Here is a 27,283-nt window from a genome sequence, read left to right as displayed (position 1 = left end):
GAAACAAATTGTAATTTGATTAATTCATAAATAATGACGTTACCATGGATATCTCATCGTTCTCCACAATCCTAGGGTTAGGGATTGTCAAATCTAAATTCTTAATAGCATTGAGTATTGACTACTCAAAGTTGATAGAAAATCCGGATGTTATCACTTTGAACCCAGCTCAACTTTGACTTGACAATTTCATTCAATTAGGACAGGTTGAATAAGGTTCGATGTTAAACTGCACACCTATGCTTCAATGGCGATATTGAAGACTAGCAGCGGGTTTCATAATATTTTGATTGTCCGATCAACGATTTCAAAGTCACTCTGTTTCTAAAACGAAACCACTGAAACCTTTTCATTTCTTTATATATTGAAGAAGTAGCAATTGAGGATAATTTAATAGACGTATGAACATCATAATTTGATGCGAGAATGATATTCAGAATGATTATGACTGAATTATCGATTGAAAACAAAATGACGTCTATTAGTCAATCAACCGTTGATTCCCCGATCAAGCTTTATGAAACCCACGGTAGATGAGTTATATTTAAAATTCATGAAGTTGTGAAGTATAGAGATTAAAAGAAGAGAGAGAGAGAAAAAACTCAAAAAAAGGATCAGATTGATGTAAAAATGAATAGTAGTATAACAAAGAGTAGTAGTATAATAGTAGATATGCATCAGCTAGATCATCTTAATGTTTTGACGCAACTGCGTTTTGTCCAATTTCTCCAAGAACCCACAATCTGCATATATTTGAAAGGGCCCAGGAACGTTCATCCACCTCGTCTAGAATTGGATTTCAACATGAAAATGTCTATAGAACTGGAGATTATTAACGGAATGGCACAGCCCAGCGTTGAGTCTCAAGGGTACAATATTTGCCGGGCGCACAGTTATTGTGGCCATATCCATTTATTTGCCTTCGGAGTCCAGTTTCGTAGAATTGTTATGGCTACATCAATGAAGGAATGAAATTGCTCATAAATAGTTTTCACTCATCTGCCGAGAGAAGACTTCAAGTGTGAATTAACAAATTTTATTCTATCTCGTTTTTAATCAATTTCTTTCACCTTTTTCCTGAAAAAGTGAACTGTAATTTTTTTTTTTCAAATCACTCCTTTTATATTTCCGCAACTAATCATCTACACCTTGAATCAGCTACACGAATAGCAACTACATTGATATCCGATTTTTATCAAAACACTTATATAAACAGTGTAAATGTATAATTTGAGGCATGACCAAGGCGTGATAGTGGACTGTTTAAAGGGCACGAGAAGGCTTTCCAGATGGTGAATGATGCCAATGCCTCCCTTTTCCATAAGGTAGAACACGCGGGCACCAGCTTCTGCTTTTATGAACCATTAAAGTCAGTGACCACTACCTTGAACTTAATTTTGAATTCTCAGAAAGAGAAGCTAGATCAGCTAAATATTTATTCTTAGTTTAGAAAAAAATTCTCCATATTAAGTCCTTACTCAGAAGATAACGCACTCTACTTCATTTATGCGATACTGACAAGAGTGCCAGTGCTAGTCCAGATCAGCTCTAATGTAAAATTTCAAAATTATCTTGATATACAAGGTGTTTCATTGGTAAATGAACATACAGTAACCTGAGCTAGAACATTCTCTTGCTCAAGTTTTTTCCCTACAGATCACAACCGCGTTGACAAAGTCTGCAGTATGAACAAGGTCATATACATGTTGTGCTAATCCACTGTTAGTTTTTCCACTTTCACAATTTTTCTGGTGTTCTCTAAGTCTAGTTTTTAGATTACGAGATGTCTGTCCTATATAAACTCCCTGACAATCTGAACATCCCACTCTGTACACCACGTTAGACATGTCGGTATCCTGAGTCTTGTCCTTGAGTTTTGTGAATACGATCCAGTCTTGTAGGAGCTCTGATGTAGATCTTCATATTATCCTCCGTACTATGCCTTCTCAGTAGGGTTATAAGTTTGGATGTCAAATTGCCGTAGTCTGGAAATAAGAAAAACTTTGTCGAAACTATGCTAGGTTGTTCCTCAGCAACATCCTCGTTGACACTATTCTCATTGTTGGCAGGTGTGGAGTAGAGGAGCCTATTGACAAGTCTTTTTGGGTAGGAGTTGTCAAGAGAAGTGACTTCAAATTATTCAAGTCTGCCTGTAAATATTGTGGACTAGAAAGTCCATGTAATCTGTCTGTCAAGCCACTAATCATATTGATTTTTTGATAACAAACCCGATAAGTCTCTCACTATATTATTATCTGGTCGATACTTTATTGAAAACTTCGAAGTTATCCCTTTCTTTTCTGAGTAAACTATAAGAGTGAGAGTATCTATTCCTGATGAAAACTGCCTGTTACAGCATATTTTTTCAACGAAAATTTCACGAAATATGGCAGGTTGAATTGTTTAAGATTTGGATAGTTAGTGTGAATTTATATAAGGCCCATTATATCCATCTATTGGCACACAATGGAAAGAAGCATAGTCAAAGATAGTTTTCCGTACTTCGTGATAATTCGTACGTTCCGTACTTGATAGGAAAATTTCGCGTTATTTGGCGAAATATAGTGCTCCCAACTGGTTGCATGAATAAGTAGATATTATATCAAGAGAGTCAAATTATAAGAAATGAGTAAAATGATTTGTTAGTACGTCCGATCGCCAGACAAATCAGATACCTACCTATAATCTCGATTGAGACAGCATCGTCTATCACACATACGTAGACAAACTTCCAACATAAGCAATCAGATTGTCTCCATTTGTCAATCTCAATCGATAACAGTCCCCAAAAAAACGATTACGGCATTTGAATTCCCAACGCCCACATCATCCTCTCCCAGAAGACAAAGCTCGTACGACGAAAGAGTCCAAGGGTCAGTGAGTAGTGCGGCAGAGATCTCTAACGACAAGACGGATGGACCCGTTTTCAATAGGAACACTACGTTCCATTTAATTGCCCCATTTGACGCTATCACAGTGGAACCTGGGTTACTCCTTTTCTGTCCATTGAAAGTTAAGCGCTCCACTTCTCTCATAGACACGGGGGACATTTCATCAGGTATTGGGTTTGGGTGTTGAATGGACGTTGGTATTTTGGATCAATCTGAGATACAGGCTGGTCAGACGAAAATAGCGAAGAGAAAATTATGTTTCTCTATTTCTGTGTCCTAATTGATCAATTCCACAAACATTAACTATAACAGGATGTGTACCCTTTATCTCAAATTATACAGTAGAAAAATAGGGAACGTCCTCATATCTCTAGTACTGAAAACCGACCACCTTCTGGTCAGTGAAGACACATTCGACAATGGGATGGCGCTGAAAACATATTTTCAATACAGAAAACCTGATTAATAACAGTTTTCTTGTTTTGGGCGCGAAATTGGAATTATATTCCTTCGATTGAATTTCAATATTAACTTTGTTGAGATCAGAAAACAAACTGAGCGACGAAAAACAAAACTATGGTTTTGTTTTGTGATCAGGAGGTTAGTTTTCATCTTAACGATCGATGTTAGAATCAATAGATATCAATGAAATACACTGTGGGAAGTGCTATTTTTTTATTTGCAATTTATAAAAAATTCACGAAAATTTTTAATTATCGACAACGAATAGAGCTTCCACTAGGACACAAGAGTATATGGTTATCTGCTTAACGTCAGAGGTATTACACTGCGCAAAAAAATTAACGCACATTCTGAAAATCTCAATTTTAATGAAAGTTGACTCTACATTGACTTTATAACTTATTTTTCATATTCTCTCGGGAAGGTTTTGAACGAAACAACACCCATTAAATGGAAGGAAAATTCACGATTTCACCGAATCTTTTGTGAAAGAAGAGAAATGAACAATTTTCAAAATACTGAAATGCTGATAAGTGATTTAATACCTACATGGTATTTCCACCCCTTGCGTTAATTACAGCTTGGCAACGACGATTCATACTCAAAATGAGTGATCTTTAAATGTTCTGATCTAATCCTTCCCAGATTTCTCCGAGTTGGATTCCTAAGTCATTAAGAGTAGCTGGATGATTTTCCAAACTTCTCAGCCTTCTATTGAGGTTGTCCCAAACCTGCTCAACCGGATCGAGATCTGGACCTCTTGCTGGCCATTCCATTCGAGAGACTTCAACCTCTTCAAGGTACTCCTGAACGATGCGCGCACGATGTGGTCTGGCATTATCGTCCATTAAAAAGAAATTTTCACCAATGTATGGGGCAAATGGCACTACATGCTCTTCAAGAATGTTCCTTATAGACTTATGAGCATTTATAGCTCTATTATCAACGACCACTAGGTCTGTGCGAGCAGTCAAAGATATTCAACCCCATACCATAATCCATCCTCCCCCGAAACCAGTAGTATTCATGAAATTGCACTGAGCATATCTTTCATGTGGACGTCTGTTTACAAGGGAACGTCGATCACAATGGTAGAGGCAGAATCTAGACTCATCTGTGAAGAGAACTCTTTCCCAATCGGCCTCTTCCCAATGGATATGCTTTCTCGCAAAATCCAAACGCGCCCTTCGATGGGCTGGTGTAGCGCTGGGCCTCTTGCCGCGACACGAGGCCTTAAATCATATTCTCTGAGGCGATTTCTTATTATCTGAGTGCTAATTTGCACCTCATGAGTTTGCTCAAGCTAAATTTGAAGCAGGCGAGCGGTTGCTTAAGTAACGTTCTTGAATGGCAGTTTGGCAGTTGTTATCCGTGGTCTACCCTGTCCTGGTCTTCGGACATTCATACCTGTCTCCCTGAATCGCTGCAACATTCTGGACACACTTGTATGGGAAACTCCAAACCTTTCTGCAATTCTTGTGTATGTCCACCCTTCTTCTCGCAAAACTACCGCTTGGGCATATTCCTCTTGGGTCAAATTGCTTGTTTCGCGTTGCATAGCGATCGAGTGTAGAAAATCAAACGGAAGAAAAACTATTGATCACTAGAATTGATCGAGAACAACTGATTTTAGAATGGAGTCAATACATTCAAAATCTGATAATATCCTGCTGGGAAAAACATCTGTATTGAAAAAAACCGTTGAAAGAGGATAAACTATGCATGCATAATTCTGATAAAAATAATTATCATTGAGAACATCTTCAGTTGTAGAATAAATTTGAGATTTCCATAATGTGCGTTAATTTTTTTGCTCAGTGTATTTCTATGCCATACATGGTTTTGAATCAATAATTTTAGTTGAATTTGTACAACTTATATCAGAAATTAATATGAATCAATATTCAATTCACATCAAATATGCAATTTACATAATATTGACATATTCTTTCTACTCTATAATCTTTGGTTTATTTATGAATTCGTCAATTATTCGACAATACAGACATTTGTCAATATAGTGTCGGAGGTTCAGAATTTTTTCCCTTCTTTAACTCTTTTTTAAATGGAATTCAACAGTTACACCAACTGGATATGGTTTTCAATATAAGGATCCTTTAATGTTCCTTCGACACTCGAAGTGTTCTGTTGAAAAGTCCCCAATTGGACAACCGGATCTGGTCGAAAAATCCTCCCCGTCAGAGAGGAAGATTCTGAACATAATAAATTTCAATTTAGAAGGGATTTCTGAGAACAAAAGTGGTTATTCGCTAAAAAAAGTCCCTCCTTGATATTGAGCGATATCGATATTAAAACTTTTGTCAACCTTTTCTAAAAGACTTTCAAAACACAATTAATTAAATATTTAAAAATCAGTTTCTATCAAGAAATCTTCATTCAACTGCATTTCCGAATATATTAATTTCATTGAAAGGGGCGTTTTAGGGGTCAGTTCAGAGAAAATTATTATCTTACGTCAGAAATCACTAATTTATATGGGGTTTTCATTGAACTTTCATCAATTCAATCAGTTCGTCATCTCGGAAAGTCAGAAATTTTTTATGCGTCAAACGGAAAAAATAAATAAAAAATTTTTCAACAGGATGGACCACAACTTCACTATTCAGCTTCAAGTCGAAATTTTCTGAGTGAAAATCATCCAAGTTCCTGTTGGATAGTCTGCTCGTTTCATCAGTTCTTAATCTCACATGTTACGCTAGTATTCCATAAGGGGTTTGAAGGCTTAATTACATTCAATATGGATAAACTTCATATTGTACCTGCACAATAATTTTGAAAACTGATCGGTTGAGTACGTACAGAGATTATATTTGTCTATTTGATCATATAAACTTCACCAAGCTAATACACTCGAATGGTGCTGATTTAACGTTTTTGTTTCAGTTGGGTGATTTATCCAATCCCGAGCTGCGAATGCTGACAGACCAGTTGGAGCGGATACGATATGGAGGTAATTTTTGCGTCATTCATTTAGTTATGTTTGATGAAAATTAATACGAAATGAACCTCGAAATGAACTTAGGTATGCCCATTGATAAAATTCATAATCAACTATGAAGTTCCGATGAAGTTACGGTTCATTTCGTATTCCATATTTTATGAGAAATAAATTAGTCGATAACGTTACCTCAGCTAGGAAATAGGGGGAATGGTTTGGCTAATGGGACTAAAATATAAGGAAAAATTTTAAAAGGGTCTCAATATTTCCATACGGAGAGATTTGATCAAGAAATACAGAAATCTTTTAATTTTCTTTAGGTATAATTCCCAGGAAAGTTTGCCCTTCTCGGTAATGGTACCTTACAACTACATTCCATATTTAAGATTAGTTATGATGATTTGTGAGGGTGGATACTCTTAAAACTGATGAGACGGTTTTAACAAAGTTTATTTAAAGATCTATTTAACACACTGGTGAATAATACAAAATGGCCGATGGTCGCTTGAAACTATTAATAGTGAGAGTAGCCTTTATCTATTCGCATTCCCGACAGAACTGGCTTCTGCACCATTAATAGCACGTGTACCTAACTTAGTTGCGCATGCGCATTAGGCCGAACATAATATTAGTTGTCAGCAGGTTGCTTTATAGAAGTGGACTGGTCCCAAATCAACTTTGGCCAGCAGTTCTTACTTCAACACCCCCTCCCAAACTGAGGACCTGACAACTACTCAACAGAAAACTGAAAGTTCCATTTAACTGACTTCGATAAACTAAGAAATATAGAATATATGTAAAGTGTACAATAGTAGATAGTATTTTATTAGAATTTATATAAATCAAGCCTTAAACCTACAACAGGATTGTCAGTGGAACCATACAGAGCTGTTGCTGTGAGGCAATGGAATAGGGTTCCTTATAGCGAACCAACTGTCCTTCATATTTGGTATGGTATCAATACATTGTGTCCAGGGACCGGAGACCCTTCCCACAAGTGATATTATACCATCATATCAACTGAAACTGATCAACAGATACATATGCCATAATGCATACATATCACATAGTAGATCAACATATAAATGACATGACTGATCACATACATAGTATGTTCCATCATATCGGACTAACATGATTAATTCATTACACACATGTGGTCAGAATTTTGGATTTCGCATCTATCATTTCCAGGGACCGGAGACCCTTCCAAATCAAGACACTAGTATTCGTAAGAGTATGTATCCAGGGACCGGAGACCCTTCTTACATGACTCAAATGAACACTTCAACATGTATATTCATCAAAGTATATCTCCAGGGACCGAAGACCCTTCCAATATAACTCGAACAAATATACAACAAATTTTGAGTATTATCAGATTATGTTTCCAGGAACGAAGAACCTTTCCACAATATACAGATAAAACACTCAACAGACATATTACCAAAGTACCTAAGGGATCGAAGATCCTGTCAAGATACTAAGATAAACAACAGAATTCACTATCAGAGTATGTTTTAGATCGAAGATCATTTATAACACTACTCAGATCAGGTATACATAATGACTGAAAAGAAAAGAATTAATATTACTTATGAAATGTTTGATCAAACAGAGCATGTTTTGAGTTTGTCGTTGACTTTTCTCATTTTCTTCCTATAATATTGAATCATTATGACTTATTACTTGGTTTACATCTTATGCTTGGATTGGATATTTTCATGCAAATCAAACCTCATAGAATACAAGGTGATCACGAAACTTAGTGAGCTTTGCTGCATTCAATGGTTTTGTTAGAATGTCAGCAATCTGATCATTAGTATTAATCTTCACTATATTAATTTTCTTATCTCTTACGTGTTGACGAATCAATAAATATTTACGTTCCACATACTTCAAGCGGCTTTTACTTGTACTAGCCAGACAGTTACGTCTTGCTGCTTCATTGTCTTCATATATATTAACTGGAAATGCTCTGAGACCCACAGTCTCTTCTAATAATTGTGCTAAAAATAGAATATCATTAGTAGCATGAGTAAGTGCAATAAATTCCGCTTCTGCTGAACTTTGTGCTATTGTTGATTGCAATTTTGAGCACCATACAACAGGATTACCAAATGCAAAAATCACAAAGCCTGTGGTCGACTTTTGACCACACTTATCACCTGAAAAATCTGCATCACAATAACATGACAAAATTGGAGATCCTACTGTGAATTTTAGACCTAACTGACTTGTACCTTTCAAATACCTGAAAACTCTTTTAACTAATGTCCAATGATACTGCTGTGGATTAGCTTGGAATCTAGCCAAATAACCTACGGCAAAGGATATATCAGGTCTAGTGAACATACTTAAATAAAGTAGGGAACCTATAGCTTTCTTATACGGAAAATCTGCTTCATTCGTTACTTCCGGAACTTTATGATTACCTTGAGGAACTAAAGGAGTGTCAACTGAATTTGAGTTTTCCATTCGAAATTCTTTCAACATTTCATTTACAAACTGTGTTTGATGAAGAAACAACTGATTTTCTGATCTAGTGATTTCTAAACCAAGAAATTTTGTAGGAAAGCCAAATTGTTTTACCTTAAAACGTGACTTCAACATATTCACATTTTCCTGAATAAGGTTTCTACAACTACCTGTAATTAATAGATCATCAACATATACTAAAATCAAAACGATATTAATATCTTCCTTTTTCTTATATAAACATGGTTCTCGTAAATTTGATTCAAAACCAGAATCCTTCAGAAAATTATCAAGTGTCATAAACCAACATTTCGGTGCTATAGATAATCCATAAAGAGCTTTTCTTAACTTCAATATTACCTTTGATTTATCCAGATTGATTCCTTCAGGAACACTTACATATTTTGGTCGATCAATTTCACCATGAAGAAATGCTGTTTTGACATCCAACTGTTCAACATGCCAATTCCTAGAAACTGATAATGCAAATAATAATTTAACAACTGATAGAGCTGGCGTAGGAGATGCAGTTTCCTCAGGAGTATACTTTTCAGTATCTTTGCATCCTACAACAACTAAACGAGCCTTACACACACCATTGTCCTTAACTGTAAATACCCATTTCAACGGAATACTTTTCATACCTTGTTTTCTTTCCACAATTTCCCAAACTTCATGTTGGTTTATAGCTTCAAGTTCGGACTGAATGGCAGTAATCCATTTACTACTTTCTGAACATGTCATTGCTTCCAGATATGTTTGAGGTGTTTTACTTGTCTGATAGATTTTTGTATCATATACAAAACCAAATGGATTCAAAATTGTGGCATTAACTGAAATTTGCGGCATATCAAGTCCACTGGTTTCATTGCCATCAAAATCATCTAGCTGGGATATTTCTTCATATTCTATCTCATTATTTATCTGAGAGCTAACTGAAACATTTTCTAACATATTTGTAGCACTTATTTTATCAACAGAATTGTTGGAGCTACTCTGTACTGGACTTGTAGTTCTTACAGAATCAGAGTTTCGTTCAACTGATTTCATTTCAACAGGATTGTTTGCAACTGATACAACAGAATTGCCAGTAGGTGGCACAACAGATATGTCCGTAATGGACGCAACAGAATTGCCTACAGAGGGCGTAACAGAAACATTCTCACTGGACTCAACAGATTCAGACGAAACTGTTAATTCATCACTTGGGACTGATAACTTTGATTCATATGACTTGTAGGTCAACTCTTCATTTATTAGAACATTACAAGATGTAATAGTCTTACAGGTTTTAGGATCATACAACAAATAGCCAGTATCGGTATATCCTATTAAATACATTGTGCTGGATCTTGCATTCAACTTTTTACCTTTTGGAACATTTTCATTTCTAACTTCTGCTTGTGAACCGAAAATTCTTATATTTTGCAGATCGGCTTGTTTTCCATAGAGTTTTTCATATGGAGTCAAAAAGTCTAATGATGAATGAGGCGTACGATTGTATAGATAGCAAGCAGTCGAAAATGCAAAACCCCAGAAAGTATTTGGAAAGCCTGATTCAAATAACAAGGCTCTAGCCCTTTCTTGGAGTGTTCTATTGAACCTTTCAGCAGTTCCATTATGCTCATGTTGATAAGGTTCTGCTAACTGAATTTGAATACCAAACTGATCGAGAACTTGTTGACAAGATTCGCTGATGAACTCTGTTCCATTATCACAACGTAATTTTCTGAATTGACCAGGACTAGGAAATAATGACTGAAGATAGTTCAAAGCAGACTTCAAAAACTTGAAAGTTTCAGACTTTTGTTTCATCAGGAAAATTTGTGCATATCTTGAATAATCATCTAGAACAATTAAAATATACTTTTTCTTAGTGTAATGTGTTGGCGGATTGACAGTTAATAGATCTGAATGAAGAATTTCACAAGCTCTAGTGGCTCGATCTCTTTCTTTTGCACATGTTTTTCTGGTCATTTTTGCTTTAGAACAAATTGAACAATTACCAGTACTGAGATTATACGTGAGTTCTTTAACTCCTTGAACAACATTAGGTAATTTTCCTAAGTAAGAAGATGATATATGACCCATTCTACGATGCCACATACTACCTTCCTGAGCCAACATTTTTAACTGATTACGAGTAAATCTTTTACGTAATTTTCGTGTTTCTCTTCTACTATTATTGACTTTCTTATTGGATTTGATAACTGAGAGTTTCATTTTAAAGCTAGAATTATCTTTCGAACTTAACTGTTTATTTATACTTTCTACTTTATTTACATTAATTTTGTTGATACTACTTGTATCACCAGGATTGACTCTTGCTGAAATTCGATAAACGCCATCCGATACAAAGAGCAGGGAGATCTTTCTTCTTAATTTTCTAGATAAAATAAATCCATTATTAGCATTTAGCACAAGACTTGTCCCAAACTGAATATTAAATGCACGGACACTGAGAATATTATCCCTTACTTCGGGGACATACTGAACATTAGCTAGATGTACAATGTGCGAACTTTTTCCAAACTGTACTAATAATGGAAGAGTTCCCTGACCCATTGACATAGTGCTTTCAGTTTCCGATGCCAAAACAACAGATATCGGCTCTTTATAAGCCTGATAGTTCAACAAAATATTCTGTACATTCACTACATGGTGAGATGCACCAGAATCAACTAGAAATGTTGCAAACATACTGAACTTATTCAAATCGAACAATGACTTACTAGATTTTTGATCTTTCAGTTTCCTACAGTCCTTCTTTTCATGTCCCTTCTTATGGCAGTAAAAACAGAATCTCTCTGTGTTCACACATGTGTTTGACTTGTGGAACATCAAACCACATTTTCTGCAACTTGCCTCACGCTTTTCAGCTGGTGTCATTTTCTTGATTTTCTCCAACTGATCCAGTGTGTAAGGACTCTTTTCTGCCCTTTTCTCTTTAAAATAAGGAGACCTCTTAGCTTGATATTTCTCTTTCTTTGAACCATCCCTGTTTGTTCGATCAGACCTATTCTCTAAACAAAAATCACAACAATTATTATCATCTCTCTTACCACATTTGATGCAGAGCACTGAAACTGAATTAGGATTAGCAAAAGTACATTCCCCAATGGGATCGTCAATACAAAAAGAGCATACAGTATACACTTCATTGATCTCAGTATTGAGATTCTCACCCGTAATACCAAAACACTCGGAACAAATATCCAAACTATCATTTGATTCATTCTTATACATACTGTTTTCTGCTTCCTTAAAATATTGGCTATTCGCCACCTCCAGAAAGGCATTCTTTACGAACTCGTACGTCCTCGTTTCCTCTGGTAGTGTAGCCATTGTGGTGAAAAACGCCAAGAAACCATTAGCATCCTTGATTTTGTGTAGAAAATATCCCACTATGATCTTCGGGTCCAACGGAAAGCCCAGTTCCTTGAATTCTTGAACTCCTTTTTCGAATTGTGATACGAAGTTCACCGGGTTCATCTTCGGGTAAAATGTGATTTTTCCAAAATTGTCCAAAACTTCCACCATTTTTTGGACATCATTTTTGCCGAACATTTGAATCAGTTTTTTGAAGGCTTCAGCTGCCGATTCTTCGCTTTCTATTACAGCTTTGGGAGCGTGCTGCAAAGATGCTTCCAAGTATTGTAGCACTTGAGCGTTGTACATGTTTTTTTCTTCTACGCTCATGTTACACTCTGGTCCACCCATGTTGTGAAGTAGAAATTGCGATCTTCCTAGGGCCCTGATGTCACGTTCGACTCTTTGTTTCCATGAACGGAAATTGGAATGACCCCTCAGCTTGTCGCTGTTTTCAAATTGAGGTATTATGAAGGTGGGTATATTGACCTTTTCCACAGATGGTTCCGTTATTGTGCTTCCTGATGAGGTTGCCGGAGGATTCAAGTTGTTTATTTGCTCTGCCAACATCTTCACGAAATTGGTGTTCGTGAGCATTGCAAAAATATTTTCTGGTACTCCCATCGTTGACCTTTCGCTTGCATCGGATTGGTCCATCTCGATCATCTCTTCTTGATTGAACATGCTTGTTGTTGAACACGTGGTCGTCTAGTCTTCTGTTTAACACGTGGTCTTCTAGTCTTCTGTTTAACACGTGGTCTTCTGTTTGTTAATTAATACGCACGCACATACACACAAGCGCTGCTACCATGTGAGGGTGGATACTCTTAAAACTGATGAGACGGTTTTAACAAAGTTTATTTAAAGATCTATTTAACACACTGGTGAATAATACAAAATGGCCGATGGTCGCTTGAAACTATTAATAGTGAGAGTAGCCTTTATCTATTCGCATTCCCGACAGAACTGGCTTCTGCACCATTAATAGCACGTGTACCTAACTTAGTTGCGCATGCGCATTAGGCCGAACATAATATTAGTTGTCAGCAGGTTGCTTTATAGAAGTGGACTGGTCCCAAATCAACTTTGGCCAGCAGTTCTTACTTCAACATGATTGATGCAATTTTATGAAAAAAAAAACTGCTACTACTACTTATTTAATGATTTTGAATTCCATTATTCGATCAAACTGGTAGTTCTTGAATTTGAAGAACATTCAATGAAAGTGAATGTCAGTAACTGAAAATGGTGGATCAAGGGGTAATAGGGATCTTGAGTCCCCATGATTTATGATCCATAATCCCCTCCTGTATCTAAGTTTTTTTTTAATTTGAATATTGACACCCTATATATTTTTGAGGATTATTAAACACCTTGTACTTTCGAATTTGTGCAAGTACTAATACTTTGAATGAATAAAATGTAGGAACAAAAAAACGATTACTTCCTTATACGGGTAGGTCACATGAATTAACATAAACGAATTTAATGATGGAGAATAGCTTTTTCGAGTGAAAAATATCCTGTAAGGAGTAATGAATAAATGTGCAATATTTGTAATGATTTACATTCTGAAAGAATTGCCATATTACTACGTTCAATGGTTGCTGAAACATCACAACTTTTCAATACAATTGGAAGAGTCAAAAATTTGGCTAAGACTGGAAGACTGTGAACCGCTTATCTTCGCTCGATACGATGCTATTCTCCTTACTTATTTTCAATCAAGTTTTTTGATTGAACAATATAATACCTCTTGATATTTCATATCTGAACTGGTTGAATAATTTCATCAGGTTGAAGCAGATTAATTCATTTTCAAAGAATTTGTTGTTTGTTTAATATCTTTTCAACGACAAGGACTAACAAGTTGATATATATTACGTATATGTAACTTGATATAAAATATATAAAAATTGGATTGCCACTAAAAAATAATCCATGACGTATTTGCGATATGCTGTATAATATTTTCGTACATAAAGAAGGCGCAATTTCAAATAATAATCGGCCTGTCATATCATAATATTCACTGCAAATAAAGTGTCCTTGATTCACTGAATTTATTTCAGGTTAAAGCACACATTGATTATTGTATGCCATATCAGCTTTGAATTCGAAATATTGGCATATATTGAGAAGATATTAAATATTTTGAATTCAATGTACAAACAAAAACCTCACCAATCAATAATAAGAATATTTTCAAACATCCGAAGCCTGTAGACTAAGTGTGAAAATTTTCACTAATGATCTTTACTGAACTAAATTTAAATCTGTTTTGGGGCTTACTTGAAAAAAAAATTATACATTACAACTCAACTGGAAAAAACTTCATTTTCACTCCATTATCAAATTCAACCTGCACTCTAAGCTCTACTTCAGTAGTCTGCCTTCATATTGTGCAAACTGTTTTAATTGGTTACCTGAAATAAATCAACGTTCACTATGCAAGTCATTCTAGGTAGTGTTAAGGAGAAGTTTAGAATTAATTAACGAAATTGAATAGTACACCAGATAAACATACAGACAGGTAAGGTTGGACATAACTAGCATATTCGGAATTTCCCTCATGAATATGAACAGAAACAGTGTAGAGTTGAAATGTATGTTCAGAATAAGTGAGATTAAGAATCCATATCATTTCGTTGGGAAATTGTGACATTGTTTACGGAAACACTTATTCCTTCTCGGACATCGTCCTAGTCTTCCTAAATGCCTTTTTTTATAGAATTAGGGAAAATTTTTGTGGAAGGACAGTATACAGGATAACAAAAAGAGAAAAGGGTTGATAGGTTTCAGGTCCAAAGAAACGAAACCAATTTAATAATTTGCCGACGATTTGGTTTATTTAAAACCTTCTTCAAAGGCTTTTCTTCTGAAAAAGAGTAGGTAATAAATAGATATAAAATTGGCACTAAGCAATTGTACAGAAGAATACAATGTTAATAAAATACTCACATATATATAAACTTTAACAATTACAATTTCACATGTAAATAAAAAACAACACTACCTCGAAAACATGAGTAAAATTGAAAACAGAATAGAGTCACACACATCAATCAGAAAAAGGGTGAAAAAACTTACATTATTGTTTGGTTCTATTAGTCAGATAACTTCTATCAAGAGAAGAAAAATACTTAGAGAGATGTACATTTTTTTTTTAAACGAAGTCTTATTGAAAGTGAAAATAAAAGAAAAAAAATGACATAAAATTCAACTGTTTCCTGCCATCTAATATTTATTAGGCATGTTGTAGAATGGAAAAAGACACAGACAACAAAAAGAACACAGATAAAATTACTTGTTATTCATTTTTAAGATGATAATAAATATCTATTTATTACCTACTCTTTTTCAGAGCCTTTGAAGAAGGTTCTAAATAAGCCGAAACGTCGGCAAATTATTAAATTGGTTTCATTTTATTGGACCTGAAACCTATCAACCCTTCTCTTTTTTTGTTATAATTTGGAAGTCGTTAATCACTTGCCCTAATAGTATACAGGATGTTTCACCATAAACTGCACGAACATATATAGTTGTATAAATGAGAAAGGGAAGAAACATTTTTGCTTTATATATACTCCATTTTCGAAACATAAGCGACAAGCGGAGTATTCGAATTGATTTATTTGCAATATCTGGCTTTGTGAGTTCAGTTATTTGTGGGATCTGAAATAATAGTTTTTGATTACATCTTGTATTCAGTTAATGAGATCGCCTTTGTCCAAATGCATATTAATCTTGATAGTGAAATACAAATACAAATTTTCAATACAATAGCTGCTCAAATTGACATTAGTCAAAATAAATTGGCATAAAATTGGCCTCGACATCCACTTCAAACTGGCATTAATCAGAAGCAAATTATGTTATTGAAATTGCTTATTGAATGATTTTCACTCAATAATTAACCATGTACGAGTTGAGAATAACGAATTTTCTCAAAAAACTATATCTTGAATCAGGGGCGTAGCTACCGCCGTATCAATGATGCGAGACCACTTGTCATTAGGAGCAACCTGTATGAGTAAAACTATATAGAATTTCTTTCAATGTTATTCTCAAACTCAAATCTCTTCGATCCATAGGCTACTCTCGTCAGAGACAACAGTTGTTTCTGACTGTCGAACTCTTTGATAAATATGACTTTTATAGTTTAACGATACACAGACAACCCTATTTTCGTCATTTTTTTTTGAATTTTACTTGAAAGGATTCGCAGACGACAGACTTACTTGAAAAAATGAGTTGAACTCAAATAAAAAGCACCTATCAACCTGAAAAAAATTGCTATCGCAACTTTCCAACAACACTTAAAAAAAACCATAATTAGATAATCAGTAAATTCATAAACATTCGCTTCGACAGTTTCGATATGAACACAAAGACACATGCGCTATCGCTTGCATGTTAAGGCCGACCGGCCACCGAATGCGAAGTTGCGCGAAGCTGAGCATTTTCAGTACTAAAATAATTGACAAGCTACGAATCGAGTGACGTAGCTCGTGATTTAGCATTGAAAAAGCACAGCTTCGCACAACTTCGCATTCGGTGGCCGGTCCGCCTTATTGTCAGTTTGGAATTGATTATCTCCAATTTTCTTCTGATTACATAATGACAGTTCGAAATTGATGTTGATTTTGACTAATGTCATTTCTATTCTGATTGGCGCCAATTTGAACATGAAAAGGTATATAGTTTCGCCTTTCCGGCATCTTCATGAACTTCTGTAAAATGCTCTTCAATTTATCTAGAGACAAACACTATAAAGCATTACATTACAAGTCAAAATAAGGAATGTAGATATAGCACCCATATCTCGTCACTAGACTTATAACTCGAGATCTCGGGAAACCAAGAAGGGATTTGAAATGAAATAACTCCATAGTCCTTCTTGGCTTTCGTTAAAAACTCTTGTTTCATAAATCTTTCCATATAGAACATGTATTAAAAAAATTTCAAATGTAATACTTTTTTTGCTGTCCAATATTCCGTATCAATAGGTACGTATTCCAGAGTTCTTCGAGTAATGAATGAAAAAACCCTGCTATCCTGCTAACGAAATTCTCATATTCACGAACACAAAGACTAGAGCCGTCGAGGTAAACACGCGAATCGTAAAAACGAGAACGAGTGAAAGATTTCACTCCTATGCCGAATCCTGTTCATATATTATGACATCTAAATTGATTGATTGCAGGGGAGGAGAGCGAAGTGAAGAGGATATCAGTAAGGGGACTCCTGCCTGAAACAGAATATTACATGACGTATGATGGATCCACTACGATGCCGGCCTGTCACGAGACAGTAACATGGCTCATCCTCAACAAGCCTATTTACATCACGAAGCAACAGGTAACCCCTAACATTTAGAAACCCTAACGATATCACTTCACTCGAGTGATCTTGAGCTTACGTACTGAATCCAATGAACTCGCTGGTAATGTTGCCAAATGCAGTCATGTGTCTCTAATGTTTTGTTCTTGCTCGCGACTTTCACGAGGGTAAATATTGGATTTTAATCCGAACTGAATGGAACAGTTTTTATTTTCAGTCGATATGAATTCGTAGACGATTTCGTTAATGGAACATTTATTTGGAGCTTTATCGTTTTAGATTTCGGAGTGACTTTGATATGTTCGAAAATAATTTATTGGAATGCAATTCGTAGGATAAATATGTGTTATCATCGTATAAATTATGTTTTATCATAGAGTGTTCGGGAAGGAAAGACCTAGAGGGTATAAAGATAGTTTCATATTATTTTTGGGTATTGAATTGATGTGTCCAATACTTTCTGAAAACCATTACGATTTTCACAAAATGAGTTGTTTCGCTATCACAATAGCATCTTCAGGTCGTACCAATAACGTAATAATAATAATAGGAGGCCAAGAAGCTGGTTTCAGCTTTCTTCAAGTATTGAATTGATATGGCCGATACTTGATGAAAATCCTTATAATTCGAGGAATCACATGTAGATCGGATCATCTTTTGAAGTCTAAGATTGAAAGAACTGTCGTCTAAGACAAATAAAAACAGTTTTCCAACATGATGAAGCAGGTGAAACAAAAGATTACCCAAAATATAATTAGGAAGGATTTTCAGAAGATTTCAGCAGGCATTTTTATCAACGTAGACTTGACATGTATTCATAATCCCCGTAAAACCAATGAAGAATATACATATATCGGAATATTGTTCAGAGTACACACCGATCAGCAAGAGAAGCTATTGGAGAGAAAATAAATTTCAGCAGTACAAAATAGGATGGGGCGGTGAATAGAGGAAATGACATCACTAAAGAAAAAAGCATATAAGAAGTGAAAAACAACAAGGCTTCCGGAAGATCGAGATACTTACAAGGCGATGAAAAGAGAAACACGAAATAAAATTGACAAAGCCAAGAACTAACTGTGGGATAAAAAATGCCTAGTAAATGATACATACATACGGTGAATGAAATTTACGGAAGTGAGGAAGTTTATAATAAATGTTAAATCAACAGGAAAGGAAAAATCCAACATGCACGTAACTCGACGACAACAATGGGATACAGCACTATACAGACTTACCACAAGAACTACGTCTACAATACGAAGAAATAACCTAGTCAGCATTCAAGATAAGATCATCAATATCGAAATCTACTTCGAAAAAACGCTTGTAGTCATGGTTATCGGCGTAAGCTTGAATTTCCCTTGCTTTTTCTCTCCACCAGCTATCCTTGATTTTCCTTATTTCTTGAAAGACCTCGCGTTTTATGTTTATAAGACTGTTTTGGGCTGCGACATAGCCAGGCTTGGTAGTTGCTGTTTTCATTGCTTTGTGTTTTGCCTCCAAAAGGGGTGCGATATGAGTTTCGTTGTCGGCCAACCAGTCTAAGGATTTTCAGGTGCGTTCTGTGTCCAGTATTTCTTTGGCTGTATTTGAAAGAGATGATTTGAAGCGGAGCCAATGACTCTCAATGTCGTCGTTAAAAGCCAGTGGTATAAGACACTCTTTGACGGCATTAAACCATTCTGATTGGTACTTATACCTATTGCAGAAGATGACAACTCCGTAAACGTCGCTAAATTTCCTCCTCTCTATGAAACCAATATTCACATATGAATTCGCAATTTTTCCTTTCACAAATTTTCAAATCACCACTTGACAGACACTTTTGATAAAGGCAAAAGTTGAAAATACCAATTGCAATTCTCAAAACTGAAATGTTCATCCCTAACATTCCGTGGATGAACACTCACCTATGACTTTTTCTCCCTGAACCCTGAAGGTAACAGCCCGGGGTATATTGTGGTCCTAATTCAATAACAAAGCGGTCAACAAGGCATGTAACAAGATCCTAAAAACTCCCCTACGATCTTTCCCAAATATCAAAGAAAAAGTTTTGAGGCGCAGTAGAATTATTCGCTAACGAGGGGATACGAGCCGTCGTTTAGAGCCAGATTTTCCGAGAGCCGAAGGACCATTTAGGCTATTCTGAAACAATAAGATTCATCTAGTTCCACTGATTTTTTTCAACGACTTCGTGCAACTTTCCTCATTCAATTCGAAGGAAGAATTCAGATTGAGCTGGTGAAATGAACATTTCGACTAATCGATCTTTATTTCATATTCTCAGTGAATTACATTGCGCAAAAAAATTAACGCACATTCTGAAAATCTCAATTTTAATGAAAGTTAACTCTACATTGACTTTATAACTTATTTTTTATGTTCTCTCGGGGAGGTTTTGAACGAAACAAGACACATTAAATGAAAGAAAAATCCAGGATTTCACCGAATCTTATGTGAAAGAAGAGAAATGAACAATTTTCAAAATACTGAAATGCTGATAAGTGATTTAATACTTAGTATTTCCACCCCTTGCGTTAATTACAGCTCGGCAACGACGGTTCATACTCAAAATGAGTGATCTTAAAATGTTCTGATCTAATCCTTCCCAGATTTCTCCGAGTTGGATTCCTAAGTCATCAAGAGTAGCTGGATGATTTTCTGAACTTCTCAGCCTTCTATTGAGGTTGTCCCAAACCTGCTCAATCGGATTGAGATCTGGACTTCTTGCTAGCCATTCCATTCGAGAGACTTCAACCTCTTCAAGGTACTCCTGAACGATGTGCGCACGATGGGGTCTGGCATTATCGTCCATAAAAATGAAATTTTCACCAATGTATTGGGCAAATGGCACTACATGCTCTTCAAGAATGTTCCTTATATACTTATCAGCATTCATAGCTCCATTATCAACGACCACTAGGTCTGTGCGAGCAGTCAAAGATATTCCACCCCATACCATAATCGATCCTCCCCCGAAACCAGTAGTATTCAGGAAATTGCACTGAGCATATCTTTCATGTGGACGTCTGTATACAAGGGAACGTCGATCACAATGGTAGAGGCAGAATCTAGACTCATCTGTGAAGAGAACTCTTTCCCAATCGGCCTCTTCCCAATGGATATGCTCTCTCGCAAAATCCAAACGCGCCCTCCGATGGGCTGGGGTAAGAGCTGGGCCTCTTGCGGCGACACGAGGCCTTAAATCATATTCTCTGAGGCGATTTCTTATTGTCTGAGTGCTAATTTGCACCTCATGAGTTTGCTCAAGCTGAATTCGAAGGAGGCGAGCGGTTGCAAACCGTTGTCTCAACGAAGAAACTCTCAAGTAACGTTCTTGAATGGCAGTTGTTACCGGTGGTCTACCCTGTCCTGGTTTTTGGACATTCATACCTGTCTCCCTGAATTGCTGCAACATTCTGGACACACTTGTATGGGAAACTCAAAACCTTTCTGCAATTCTTGTGTATGTCCATCCTTCTTCTCGCAAAACTACCGCTTGGGCACATTCCTCTTGGGTCAAATTGCGTGTTACGCGTTGCATGGCGATCGAGTGTAGAAAATCAAACGAAAGAAAAACTATTGATCACTAGAATTGATCGAGAACAACTGATTTTAGAATGGAGCCAATACATTCAAAATCTGATAATATCATCTTTTTTTATTCCTGCTGGGAAAAAACATCTGTATTGAAGAAAACCGTTGAAAGTGGATAACATATGCATGCATAATTCTGATAAAAATAATTATCATTGTGAACACCTTCAGTTGTAGAATAAACTTGAGATTTCCATAATGTGCGTTAATTTTTTTGCGCAGTGTTTTTGTAAAGACCGGTAAACCTCTTAGAATTGTGCCGATCAGGTGTTAATATTTCAATGGCGATCGAGTATTCACTTTTTTCAAATTGTAGCGGACAGAGGGGCATTATTAATAGGAGGGATAAAACGAATATACGTTTTTGATCTATGGTCGGTCGATATTAATCTTATTATTAATCAGTTAGGTATTCTTCAATGAATAATGGTAATATTAACATGAATCTACTCGAAGAAAAATAGATCCGCAGATTTAGTGAATCAACTTTATAAGGATAGCAATATGGTTGGAACCAACTGTATAGGGTGTTATCCTACGTATGTACTATGTACCAATGTTTAGCTCTTTCCGAATTTTTTCTGACTTTACATCAGTGTCGCAATATCAAAGGTGGTATAAATTATGCCGATTTGATATTCTTAGTAAATATTTCAAACTGAACATTAATTCATAATTTGAGGTGTCATAAGGAATTCTGAAATAGAGTCAGTTAACGTCGGTCTTCACTCAACCAAATAATATTCTGTTCCGTTATGGTTTTAATTTGGAGAGTTATTATTTCTTACGGTCTCGGAAGTTCCGAGCGAGCGAGGTGAAACGCTGATATTGGCTGGTAATTGGCGTAGTTTTTCGAGTTCAAGAACTGGCCACGGATTGGCTGAATACTTGAAATTAGTTTGGGTGATTAAAAAGTTGATATTTTTACGACTTAAGGAGAATTTCGATTTTGCACGGAAAGCGCAATGAAACGCTCGAGGGTAATTGAACTGCTACTTGGAGTTGGGAGGCATATTTCGTTCGCAATGAATATTCGGGAGCTATGTAAACTCCTTTTCCTCCATTTTTTTATTCCGGGAGGAAATATCTTAAAAATTTACGAGGATTTCGATCAAATGAGTTCTAGAATTTTTTCGACCTTATATAAAGTGAAAACCAGTTGGCCCAATGTGATACACGCATTTTTTGATGACACTATGTCACGGATGTTATTGGTGGTTTCAAACAAAACAACACGAATTTTATTTCCAGAATTCCAGAAAGAGTATGATACTTTACTTACTTACTACATTTGGAAATAAAATATCGGGAAATTGGACTATTTTTGTAACTTTTATTTCTCAACTATGCCGACGTTTCGAGGAATTTTACCTCTTTTTCAAGGCTAAAAAATTTTTTATACAATAATTAATGGGAGAGTATACACAATATTATCAGCACCTACCTAGTCAATTCCTTAAAAGTTGAAGTCATATAAATTATTCAAAAGTAGAGCTAAGGAAGCATTAATCGTGCGATACATTTGGAGTGGAACTAGTGAATGGCGCGAGACACGAGGTCGTGAGGTTAGAATCCTTGAACTCCCTCCTCTATGATCACAGAATGTAGACTAGAATAGTATGTTGTCATCTAGATTATATCTAAGTTGACAGTACAGAATTATCATCAACAGATTTGGACAACACAAAGACATCTACAACAATTGGCTGTATAAAATACTTAGGCCCTGTACATCTTCTCTATGATTTACCGTTTTATTCTTTTTTATAAAAATCATTTCACTTATGTTTCTTGCATATCTATTTTCTTCATAATCTAAGATCTTTACATTATCAAAATTAAATTTATGACCTGTCACATGTGTATGATTGGCTAAAGCAGATTTCATAGTAAAAATATTAATAAAGTCCAAAAAATACTATAAAAGAATAACTATCCTAAATACTTTGTAAAACGAATATATAGAGGTGTCAGTGAGTCAGAGAACATAGTTGTCAACAATGGTATGGTTGACAACAATACAAGACGATATAAATTTCCATTTATCCCTGGTTTGTCCCAGAACATTAATAAAATCTTCAGAGAATTTAATTGTTGTTGTGCTTATTATAATACTAGTAAAGGAAGAAAATTTTACACCAATCTAAAAGACAAAACACCGAAACTACTCAAGTCCAATCTAGTCCCCTGCTTTAACTGTGATAAATCATACATTGGACAAACAAAACAATACCTTAAAGATAGAATAAGACAACACAAAAATGATACCAATAATCTAACCCATGACATAAAAACAGCTTTAGCCAATCATACACATGTGACAGGTCATAAATTTAATTTTGATAATGTAAAGATCTTAGATTATGAAGAAAATAGATATGCAAGAAACATAAGTGAAATGATTTTTATAAAAAAGAATAAAACGGTAAATCATAGAGAAGATGTACAGGGCCTAAGTATTTTATACAGCCAATTGTTGTAGATGTCTTTGTGTTGTCCAAATCTGTTGATGATAATTCTGTACTGTCAACTTAGATATAATCTAGATGACAACATACTATTCTAGTCTACATTCTGTGATCATAGAGGAGGGAGTTCAAGGATTCTAACCTCACGACCTCGTGTCTCGCGCCATTCACTAGTTCCACTCCAAATGTATCGCACGATTAATGCTTCCTTAGCTCTACTTTTGAATAATTTATATGACTTCAACTTTTAAGGAATTGACTAGGTAGGTGCTGATAATATTGTGTATACTCTCCCATTAATTATTGTATAAAAAATTTTTTAGCCTTGAAAAAGAGGTAAACTTCCTCGAAACGTCGGCATAGTTGAGAAATAAAAGTTACAAAAATAGTCCAATTTCCCGATATTTTATTTCCAAATCAAAAGAAATGGACGTTAACCCACCAAATTTACTTACTACAGTTACAGTTTGCGATAGATCTGTATTCAGCAGTTCATACACAATAATATAAAGAATCAGCAACCTCAAGGGAAAGCTCAACTACAATTAAAAGTAATGTAAAAACATATCTTCCATAACAAACAATCAAAAATCAACAATTGTTTGTTATGGAAGATATGTTTTCACTAGATGAAGAGCCCTAATGAGGGATTCCAATAATTTTATTTAATGACAAATGCCCACATAAACATTTCAAACTTGACGACATGGTTTCATGTATGTTTCTAGAGAATATAAGGGATACTCCATATGAATAGCCTTGATAAAGACCAGAAATAAAGGTCGAAACGTCGGCATCTCATAAAGGATTTTATTTCCCCAGTCCTCTTGGCCACTAGCTATCACTGAATATTTCGAGAAGTTAGGACACGAATAGTGATGAATGATAAAGAATTTAACATTTAACCGCGTTTTTGAAAAAGATCCTTGAAAAAACGCCTTGACAAAACCCTTACACTCAACCTAACCTTTCCTAATATAAGGGTTAGGTGGTTATGGGGGTTGTACAGCTCCATATTAATTTGATATGCCAATGCGTGAAAATATTGAATAAGAACATATTCTTCCAAGCAATATTAGAACTAATTTCTTCAATTTAACTACACATATGTACTATTGGCAACGTTGCATAGTTTGCAAAGTTTGACAGTTCGTATGTTGAAATATCATGGCGGCAATGACAACTCTTACGGATGTAAACAATATATAAAATCATCGTTTTCGGCTAAATCAAAGCCTTTTTTTGACAGGAACGAAATTTTCCCATTTTTTTTTGGAAGAGTAAGAGAACTGCCGACTTCTCGTTTTCATTCTCGTAATCTGAAACCCGGAATCTGTGAGTTCGATTTTTTTTAACCGACCTAGCACAGTTCTATCTGCTCTTCATAATTACCTAACAAACTACCATCGCTCAAAGTATTACCAAAAATTCCATTTCGTCTACAAAGATTAGATTCCAACCATGGTTTCGGTCTCATTTGACCTCGTCAGAGCAACATAACTTCTTCGTCAAAGAAACGAGAATGAATTGCTGGCTCCCCTTATTCGTTGTCGGTATCGGATATGATGTATGTATAAATACACCGTAGCGACATCTGACAGAGAAATTTTCCTATCGACTACCATCTAATTTCATTCCTTATACAGCTCTGCATAGACTTCACCTTCTCTATTTACATAAACACTATGACAGACTGATAAAAAGTCGACGTGTGCTTTCACCCTTAGGTGCTAACTATTTGGTGCGGCTCGGAGGTCGCGGGTCACTTCCACACGAAACGGGAAATGGAGGCGTCCATTCCGTATTTTGCCAAAGCGCGGTTATTGAGGATAACGGAGGGATCACACCCACCACGTCATGGTGGAGTGACAACTGAGAAATCCTTTCGATTGTTGGCGACGTTCCCCTGCGTTCGGGAGAAGTCATGTGGAAATGTGCAAATTGGATTGAACGTACCTGAAAGTCCGCTGAGCGCTTTGAGATTTTCGAGTTTTCAAACATTACAAATTGAGCAGAAACATTCGTTTTATACACAGAAAGATCCCAAATTTTTTTGTCACCGTTCATTAGATGAGAAAACAAATTTTAAATTTTGAATAGATGTGGCCGATGCTTGATGAAAATCTATAATTGCACTGAAAACAGAATTGGGAAAAAGTTGCCGGAATTGGACCTTTTCGTCGATTGGCCCACCCCTGTTCTAAAGCCTACTTCATATCTGATTGTTTTTAGTAACGAACTGAGAATGAGGCAGTATTTGAACATTAGGTTGATGGCAGTGAAACCTATGATCGCCGTTAAGAACTAGCAGATGGAGTAAGCTTTAGAACAGGCCGCTCCAATCGAAGAAAAAGTCCATCAACCTTCCCATATATGATTTTCAGTAACATGAGTTGTTAAACCACGATACGTGTTCCGCAATTAAAATAGCATCGTCGGACGGATGAAAAACTGTAGATATTATCCAGTTAAACTTTGCCCACATGAAGACTCTGATGTGATAGAAGAACACGAAGCGAACCTCAACACCTCATAGTAGGTTGATCTGGCCAATGTGCAGCACAAAACATTTATCGACTCCTGTCATTCCTTAGCCCACTGCACAGTCTGTTAAGGTTCACCTGTATCAAGTTATGATTAAGCAAAGGAGCATCGTACAACCTGGCATCGTCAGCGAACAGAAGACAACTAATACAAATTAGACAGGGCAGATCCGACGTGTAGGTACAGCTAAAAGAGGATAGGATCAAGAACAGAACCTTGCTTGAGTCAATTGTTATTTTCAACACAAGACCGGAGAACATCACCAACCCTGACCCTGATTTTTCTGTCATGAAGGAATGAATCGATCCAAGAGAGCAGCCTGTCTCTGGTCTACTCACAAATCATACTAGGATATATTGAAAAATTCCTAGCCTACTATAGCACAAAACAAAATTTCAATGTCAATATATTTTATTACTCAACATATTCTCCTCTAGATTGGATACATTTATTACTGCGAACCTGCAACGTCTCTAGAACTTTCAAAAAAATGTTTCTTCTGGCTCTGCAAACCAGACTCCCACAGTTTTTATTACCTCCACGTTGGAAAAAAATTTACGACTTTTTAAACTTTTTTTTAGTTGAGGAAAGAGATGATAGTAGGATGGAGCCAAATCTGGGGAATAAGGGGAGGGTTCTAATAATTCAAACCATAAATCATGAATTTTTTGCGTGGCAACATGAGATTTGTGTACAGGGGCGTTGTCCTGCAAAAACAAAACACGCATTCCGCGTCTTTTCTCTTTATTTTATTCCCATAGAGTGGTCAGTAATGTCGAATAGTAATCTCCGGTTATTGTTCTACCTGTATCCAAAAAATCAATCATGATCACTTCACAGCAATCCCAGAAAAATAAGACTTTTTCCGGCAGATTTTTGGAGACTAAACTTTTTAGGTCTTGGAGAACCAGAGTGTCGCCATTCCATCGATTGTTGCTTTGTTTCTTGATCGTAGAAATGTACCCAGGTCTCATCCATAGTAACAATTCGGTTTAAGAAGTCTACATCGTTTTCGAATCGAGCACAGATCGAACGCGATGCTTCTACCCTTGCACGCTTTTGGTCAACATTCAAACATTTGGGGATCCATTTTGCAGCAATTTTTCTCATGCCCAAATTGTCGTGAACTATATGATGAACGCGTTCGTATGAAATATTCAGTTCTTCAG

General features: G+C 35.9%; 1 protein-coding gene across 1 annotated transcript in view; it reads left to right on the top strand.

The window, feature by feature from the left end:
• The window catches only part of LOC123310499 (carbonic anhydrase-related protein 10), a 447,368-nt gene that overhangs the window by 408,029 nt on the left and 12,056 nt on the right, over positions 1-27,283 (top strand). Inside the window, exons 7-8 of the mRNA XM_044893983.1 lie at positions 6,258-6,324; positions 17,366-17,520. Of these exons, the coding sequence (XP_044749918.1) occupies positions 6,258-6,324; positions 17,366-17,520 (222 nt within the window). The remainder of the gene's footprint in view (positions 1-6,257; positions 6,325-17,365; positions 17,521-27,283) is intronic.

Source organism: Coccinella septempunctata, chromosome 3 (genome assembly GCF_907165205.1).
Source record: "Coccinella septempunctata chromosome 3, icCocSept1.1, whole genome shotgun sequence".
In the NCBI taxonomy this organism is placed as follows: domain Eukaryota; kingdom Metazoa; phylum Arthropoda; class Insecta; order Coleoptera; family Coccinellidae; genus Coccinella; species Coccinella septempunctata.
The sequence above is the reverse complement of the archived record's forward strand: the minus strand, read 5'-3'. Positions and strand labels throughout refer to the sequence as shown.